The following is an 8715-nucleotide window of genomic DNA, read 5'->3' on the forward strand; positions in this document are numbered from 1 at the left end:
GCTTACGGCTCGCCCCGGCCACTTTCAGATAGATCAGCGTCCCTATTTTGACAGCAGCAGAGCTGCCGGACAATAGGAAACTATTGGGCGGAGCTAGCTTTTACTGCTAGCTCCGCACAATCGTTTTCTATTTACTTTATTTGACTTTTTTCACTCTTTTTCTGTTCTGCTCTGTACCTCTGAGGGGCCGAGCAGAACAGCCGAGACGAAACTCCTTCTGCACTTCGGGTCGGCCGAACATGCTGAGCATGTTCTCTCGACCCCAAGCCACGCGAAGCAAGCCGATGTATGGCTGATTTCAGCCGATGTACGGCTGAAATCAGCTGTACCAGCCTGAAGTGAATAGCCGAACAGTGTTCGGCTCACTTCACTTCAGATCGGTCATTCACTCGGCTGCCCTCGGCAGCTTAGTGAATAGACCCCTTCATTTGTATCTGTATCCTCATTGGAGAAATTTCCCATCACTTCCTGTCAAATCTCCTCAATAGTGACACAGATGTCAATAACAATCTGACAGAAGGAAAATAAGGCATGAAAAGAACAAAAAGCCGGCAATTATCTAGAAGTATGTGTTTGTAGATTGTCATAGCTAAACATTTCTAAAGGTGCCTTTGTTGTTATTTTGAAGATATGGGTAAAGTTCCTTGTTAAGATATACCAACAATTATGCAGTATGAGTGTCCATCTAATCAGTCTATTCTATTTATATCCAATCAGGTAGACCCTCACACTTGGCCAGCTTTGGAACAAACTCTTTGATGCATATGACCCATTCTATATCTCTAAATAATAGTCCAATTTCAGTCTTGCCCCCATTTTCCCTGTTTGACCCTCCTTCCAGTAGTGTCCAATCTGGAGAATCAATGGAAATGAAACAGGGTCGTCCCTTGAATCCTTTACACCACTCATTTCTATAGAATTGATTGGCCGAACATTGGCTTACGCTATTAAAAAGAATGGCCGCCTCTACCCTGAGTCGGACACTCTACAATGGCTTTATGCTGACAGAGCGACAAGCATTTATTAATTTTACAAGACAGCGGTGGTTCTGCATTGTTGAATGACTGAGCTGAGTGATTTGGTCTCAAGCTGCAACCTAAGCAATATCTCCCGAACATCGCGTACACGCCGAGCGCCAGGTCTCCTGATACTTCCCGCATTTCCGCTGAATTCCTGCTCACAGCTGCCTGCAATGGCAGCTCAGACACGCTGCGCACTGTTATTTACAGCGTATGGCCCCCAAGCACAACTTTACAACAAAATAATATATTTCACAATAGACGGAGGAAAGAGATTCTGAGAACAAAGAAATACAGGAACTATTTACACAACAAGTGTGCAATGGCGGGCATATGTTTCAGTTCTGTCTGGAAAAGGAAAAAATCTTTAAAAGTTAAAAAGTAGCCAAAACTTTTTTTTTCTAATGGAGTGGGGAAGTGTTATATCCACTGTGCACGTGACCCCCATTTGGGGAGATTCCTCCTTATTTACGGTTTGGACCCCTTTTTTTCTTGACTGCTGAAGGGTTAGAACTCCTGCCAGAGTTTATTGCTCTTTGAGTTCTGGTGTGATCCCTTTTCACTTCCTGTCTGGTCACCAGGACAGGAAGTAAGGAAGGATCTACCCAATGGGGTACTAGACAGCAACTAAACCTAATCTAGGTTGTAACCAGGGCCGGATTTACTCTCTCTGCTGCCCCAAGGCCAGGTTCCTCAATGTGCCCCCCTACCCAACACCCCCAGATGGAGAATGGCAGACCTGCAGGCTGCATACAAGTGATAACGGTGACTTTGGCGCTGTACTTTTAGCTCTGCTTGCCCAAGGCAGGGCTAAATGTAGAAAACAACTACCCGCCCAGCACCTGGAACTGCATGTCCCAGGCATCTGGAGATAGGAATTCCACACCCTTGCTGCCCCTCTACTCCCTGCTGCCTCGAGGCCGGGCATTGGTTGGCCTTGTGGGAAATCCAGCCCTGGTTGTAACTCTCCTCCATTCTACCCACAACTCATATTGGCTGATTTATAAATGTTCTACTGTCCTTCTGTTCCTAACCCTTGATCCAGCCCTGCCCTTCACCCATTTTGAACTTTTAAAAAATGACCTGCCTAAGAGCAGTTGCCTTGATATGTGTGCCATCATCTTTCAGCAGACCTTTATCTCTGAAGTTAGTTTTTGGACCCTGGCTTCCCTTTCTTCTGGGCTCAGCCCTAAAAATTGCCATCTCTTGTTTAATATTAGTTGCCTGATCTCTTGCAGTCTCTTTACATCCACATCTCACCTACATGCTGTCTACCTGCATGGTATTTCTATTCTTAGGACTGGTTTTCTAATGGTGACCACAGTGGACCAAGCCACTGTGGTCACCATTAGATGAGTAACAATGTCAAAATGGGTACTTGTGGTCTCCATTCCCTTTAACAGGAAGTTTTTGAACAAGGACCTCCATGGCAGGATCACCAGGTGTTATCTTAATTAAAGTTGCAAATGAAAAATGACTGAAAATGACTTTTGAAATTATATTAACATAATACAGATTCAATGAGATTTTAGGGATTGCGGTTACCTATCCTTTAAAAGAGCAACAGGCAACGACAGTGATTATTTGTATTTGGTAGTTTTGGCAGCTCCTCATTTTAAATCATTATCTTGACTTATAACTTTTCCTGAGTTCTTTAAAGTCGACCTGTCTGCAATTTGTCTTTGCAGGTTATATTGAGGAAAGGTGTGAGGTACCCTGCCCGTTTGATTGTAAGCTCAGCGACTGGTCCAGTTGGACTTCCTGCAGTGCTTCCTGCGGTACGGGAGTGAAGGTCCATTCTAAATTCCTCAAAGAGAAACCTTATAATGGAGGACGCCCGTGTCCAAAGCTTGACCTGAAAAATCAGGTGAGTTTCCCCTGAAGCAATTCATGAATGCCACACATGTTTGTTATTTAAATATGATATTTAATGATCACATTATAATTTATGAAGTATAATTGATATGCTACAAAAACACTGAACCAATCACATCAATCAATGGTGCAGGGGAATAAAATGCAGCTGACGATGGTATGTGAACAAGAATCGCAGAGGTCCCAATTGTGGACCTCCCTTTCCCTTGGGGGCTACAGGGACTAAAAATTTACTGTGCACTCCTGCCCTCTGATTGGTTACACAGCTGTCACAGCATGCACAATAAAGGCATAGTACCGCTTATTGCCACTACAATAATTTTATATTTAATACTCGAAAAATGTGGAAAAGTGCACAGAATCATGTACAGAGATAAAAATGTTAAAAAAAAAGAAAACAAGAAAAATGACATACAGGGCTATTGGCTTCTTGCTTTAACATAGACAATGGGAGAAAAAGGAAGTAAACTTTGCCGTTCGGGTAGTATTGTTTTATCTTGTTGGTTAGAGCACACCAGGAAAAGCCCATAATTGCCTTGTCCAGAACAGGCTCTAGGTAAATTACACTGTTCAGTTCCACGCTAATTAATTTTATAGGGGTAAAGATGTGGGACAGATTCTTCCCCCTTGGCCATTCATGTACCCCACCGAGAGTAAGGAAAGTTCTTGCCTTTGAAGTGTCCATAGGTTACATGGACCAGCTAGTTCTGATGGTTGGGCGAGAGTCAGGACTTCCAACATCAGCGCATCACCCTGATGGCATTCAGGGCTGGATTTACTCTCTCTGCTGCCCCAAGGCCAGGTTTCTCAATGCGCCCCCCTACCCGCCAACCCCCCATGGTGCATGGCAGACCTGGAGGCTGCATATAAGTGATCTCTGCGACATCGCCAGGATCACTTATATAAAATCACTTATATAAAACAAGCGGAGTCTTCCCCGCTGTACAATTAGCTCTGCTTGCCCAAAGCAGGGCTAAATGTAGAAAACAACTGCCCGCCCAGCACCCGGAACTGCATGTCCTGGGCATCGGGAGATAGGAATTCCACACCCCTGCTGCCCCTCTACTCCCTGCTGCCCTGAGGCCGGGCCTTGGTTGGCCTTGTGGGAAATCCGGCCCTGGCAGTGAGCCCAAATACAACATGAGTGTTGTGACCAGGGTCCATATACCTTTCAATCGATTGTACATTTTTTTCCTATAAAGGATTCAGGTCATGATGATAAGATTGTCCCTGGAAATCATCCAGTATTTCTGTGTTCCTATCTATCTATCTATCTATCTATCTATCTATCTATCTATCTATCTATCTATCTACCTCTCTAGCATCTTTTTTGGTTACAATTAAAGAGCAAAATTCTGAATAATATCTTGAATCATCTTAATGAGATTATAATAGCTTATTTCTGTAAAATTGCATTAATATCCCTGAGCATTGTCGCTAAAGGGATTCTTTAAATAGATTATTCTTGCATGCAGGGGATATTTAGACGCTGGCAGCTTAATGAATTCAATTTTTACTCGTCTTCACCAGATGTGCTAAACTTCTAACAAAATGATCAGCAGACTCACAAGTGATGATCTCAGCGAGGGGTGTAAAATCACTGCAGTAATGAACAGGAATGATACACTGGCATTATATGTGTTAGGAGTATTGTGAAGATGCTGTATATCCGACGGGTGATGCTTATTTATGTGCTTTTTAGACTGTAGACAGATTACAAGAATGTGTTTAATTTGAAGTTAATGTATGCGTCATAGCTGCTGGGAACATCCACAAATGTGTGTAAAGTACAATAACAGCTCAGCTTAAAGGCAGACTGTCAAAATGGAAATATAAGGGTTGTAGTTGCTGGTTTGTTTTAAAGGGTCATGTTCCCAAGCTCTCATCCTGAGCCTTTCTTCATTACTTGGAATGCCATTGACTTGAAACAAGTATACAGAACAGAAGCCTCAACACCCGATGAGCATATACATGTTCCAGGCCAATGACTTGTGAATGTTCTGAATTAAGGATATATAACAGACATGGAGCACATACAAGTCAGTTATGGCAGCCCAAAAAAAGGCAAGCAGAGGGTAAAGTACTACTCAACAGATTTCCTTTGTGGCTTCTCTGCAGCTGATCTGTTCCCTGTTACTTAGAGGGTTACTTAGAGGGTTATTCACAAAGCTGCCAAAGGCAGCCGAGTGAATAACCCAGCCAAAGTGAAGTGAGCCGAACAACATTCGGCTATTCACTTCAGGCTTGTACGGCTGATTTCAGCCATACACCGACTGAAATCAGCCGTACATCAGCTGCGTTCGGCTGCACTTCGTTCAGCCAAACATGCTCTGCATGTTCGGCTGAGCCGAAGTGCAGAAGGAGTTCGGCTCAGCCGATCCAACATCTCGGGAAGCTCACTCAGCTCATAGGTGCCGAACAACAGTGAGTGAACTAGTTATTGTTTAATGACAGATCAGCGTCCCCAGGTCATTTGGATGCCCAGCTGTTCACCCCGGCTGTCACTTTGGCTCAGTTGAGTCGAAGCATATGCCTTCTGCTCGGCTGAGACGCTTGACCGCCTTCGGCAGCTGTACGGGCTATAGTGAATAGAGCTCCCCAACCGAAGCTAGCCAAAGGATCAGCCGAAGCTACGGCTGATCCTTTGGCTAGCTTTGTGAATAACCCTCTTAGTTTTCAAGCCTTTTTCTGCTCCATGTCTGTGTATTGAGGTAGTCATCTTGGTAGAGGAAAGGCTTTGTTCCCTCATGTCACAGCTGCCCCTGTGACAATCTGATGTCTGGTGGGGGAGTATTTAAAAAGTAGCAAGTGGAGGAAGCACAGATCCACTGAATGTATGAAGCAGGGGGATCTTGCACTGTTGGTCCTCAGGTACAGCTTCCTCTCCAGCAAGGAGAACAATAAGCAGCACTCTAGTGATATTACTAAACTTCTGTCCAAATCTTATAAAACTAGCAGTCAGAGGTAGCAATGCTTTTCATCAAGGGTGGAAAATTAATATGGAATGCAGGAGCAAGTCTGTCCAATCCAGGAGCCCGCAGAATTTTTTTTTAGGAGCTAGCTCCATTGACAACATCTAGAGAAACCTTTTAGACGTTAGGCGCCAGCTGTAATGCTTGAGGAGCATTGGCTACTTGACTCCTGAGATTTCTCCAGCCCTGCCTTAGATGAGCTCCGACTGAACATATACAGCTCTGAGGCCCAAGGCATAAGAGCGCCTAGGAACAGGAAGTGCATTGCAGCTTTTAAGGAGTAATTCCAGACAAAAGATAGGGGCACAATCAACATTTCTAGGTGTTCCACACAACATAGCAAATCTTCACATTTTAAGTTTGGGTACACCAATACCAAAAAAAACCCCAAAAACTGTAATCTGCCACTGCTGATTTCCTTTTTAAAATACTAATTTCCTGGTTGCCTTTGGATTAAAGAAAATCTCTCCTAAATAAGCAAAGTGACTTGTTCGCTTGATAAGAAGATTCAGTATGTCACCAGCACGGCGGGGTAAATTGTCTGTATTGATGCATGCACATCATGTCACAAAGAAGGCAGCATTTCGGGGCCACGCTGGATCCCTTCATCAGACTCAATATGACGTAATATTGAGCCTGATGAAGGGACCCAGAGTGACCCTGAAACATTGCCTTCTTTGTGATATGATGTGCATGCACCAATAAAGACATTTTTTACCTTTTACTCTGGCGTGCTGGTGACATACTGCATCCTCTTGGATTAAAGCGGTGGCATCTGCAGCCACTTCAGCACGCATCTTCAAGGGGCATACTGGTAAGGAGTGCGGTGGGATACTCATTGGACTGGTTTTCTTGATAAGACACCCCTTCGCCCACTGATACTTACCTTTACCACACTCCTCTGCCTCTCTGTTCACCTCTTAGAGCCCTTGAAAAAACTCAGTATCCCGAGGTATGGTAGAACCCATAACCTTCTTCCTGGGCTTGCCAAGGTCATTGAAGCCCAATTCTGAGCTGAGCACCACCTAGAGTCCAATAAGTCCCCTGGTTGAGCTTCCTTTTTTATGTACCTTTTTCCCAAGTCTTCAGGCTGGTCACATGACTCAGTGATGGCCAGGCCCATGACGCTGTGCTTCACAGTATTGTCATCAGTCTTCCAGGTCGAGTGACCGTTGGCATCTTTCAACCCGAAAGACTGAGGACATCTTGTGGCAGAAAAGAGGTACTGCAGTAGGTAACTCCAGACTAGGGTGAGTATTACACAGCTTTTTTTTAAACTGGCCACAAGACCATATAAAAAAATAGCTCAGAGTAGGTCTTTAAACTTGTATAAGCTTTAACTCAAAACTTACAAAGGGGTGAGACTCAGGATTTCAACAGGTAAATAGGGGGATCAGGGGAGGTATGTATTAGTAGTATTGGAGGGTGATCTGTCAAGATATTCTATTTAAGTTGAGATTCACTGACCAAGAACGAGCATGCCGCTTGTCAGTGATGCCAAAAAGTCCTGGAGCCGTTCAACCAGCATAAAAGCCAAGCAGCTTGCATTTTTAGAAGTAGAGGTCAGCAATGATAGCCAATCCAATCTTTCAATAGAAGTTTCCTTTAAACCGCAAGACTCAGCACACTCCAGATTTCAGCCGGTGTTGTGAACACACACACAGAGCACCAACGTCATTGTATACCAGCCCTGAGATTTACAGAACGATCTTCAGTATCCTCTTCTACTTATGTATTTATTATATTGAGATGATGTGTCTTACGACTACGCACACTCCCTACGTGTATCTCTGCTGCCACTTCCTATTAATCACATGAGAAGCTGCGATGATAATCTCCAATATCTTTTGATTTGTACAATAATCATGATAAATGTACTCTGCAGATATCACATTACAGCTGACAAGCAGACCTTTTTTTTAATTAGGCCATCCAGGAACATATTTCCCACAGTGAAAGCGTGTTAGCTACTTTATATGTTTAAGCAAGGCGTAAACATTTTTTAAATATATATGTTAATATTATATATGCATAGTTTATTAATACAAATTAATATAATAGTGCTTATTTTTGATGCTTTTGTTATCTTTATTGCTTGAGACTAAATTGTGAGAGTATGTGTATGCCATTATAGTCAAATTTGTTCGTTTTTTTTGTTTTACAATATGTTATGTATTCGGAAAAAAAATGAGAAAAAATCCTAAAAATATGTGAAAAAAATCCTAAACATATCAGGAATGTTTTCTTTTTTTTATAATTGTAATTATAACATACATGTAATATGTATTTTTTTTAAACTGAGAAAGCATCCTAAAAATATTTTTTTTTCAGTTGTAATATAGATTTGATGATATTGTACTAATTAAAATGTGAACAAATCCTAAAAATATTACAAAAGAACAGATTCAGTTACAAGCGCCAGCCTGCCATTACTAGCACAACATGTGCCCTATCTGTAAAGCTTGAAGCTGAACTCTGGGCACATTTTACTATTTTTTAGGGCTGCGACAACTAAAACAACTAATAGATTAAATCGATAATAATCAATTATGAGAACAGTTGGCAACTATTCTCATTATCGGTTAGTTGGTTGGGAGAGGGGGGAAAGAGAGAGATTTTTTGAATGCAACCAATCGATTCGTTGAGAAAAGAATCTGGCAACAAATTGATTATGAAAATAATTGTTAGCTGCAGCCCTACTATTTTTTATTTGATTAAAGGCTGTTTGAAAAAAGTATTATGCAGCATAAGGCCCATGGTGGAAGCAGATTAATTTGCAGGTTTTTAAACATTGGCCATAGGTTGGTGTTGGATGGAGGGGGGGGGGGGGGGGCGGTTTATTTTTTTTT

The 8715-nt window shown here is 42.5% G+C and overlaps 1 protein-coding gene across 1 annotated transcript in view; it reads left to right on the forward strand.

Annotated features, from left to right (window-relative positions):
- Nucleotides 1-8715, forward strand: part of THSD7B (thrombospondin type 1 domain containing 7B) — a 294353-nt gene that overhangs the window by 187894 nt on the left and 97744 nt on the right. Inside the window, exon 15 of the mRNA XM_018568480.1 lies at nt 2708-2886. Within this exon, the coding sequence (XP_018423982.1) occupies nt 2708-2886 (179 nt within the window). The remainder of the gene's footprint in view (nt 1-2707; nt 2887-8715) is intronic.

The sequence above is a fragment of the Nanorana parkeri genome, unplaced genomic scaffold (assembly GCF_000935625.1).
Source record: "Nanorana parkeri isolate BGI_ZX_2015 unplaced genomic scaffold, ASM93562v1 scaffold1194, whole genome shotgun sequence".
Taxonomy (NCBI): Eukaryota; Metazoa; Chordata; class Amphibia; order Anura; family Dicroglossidae; genus Nanorana; species Nanorana parkeri.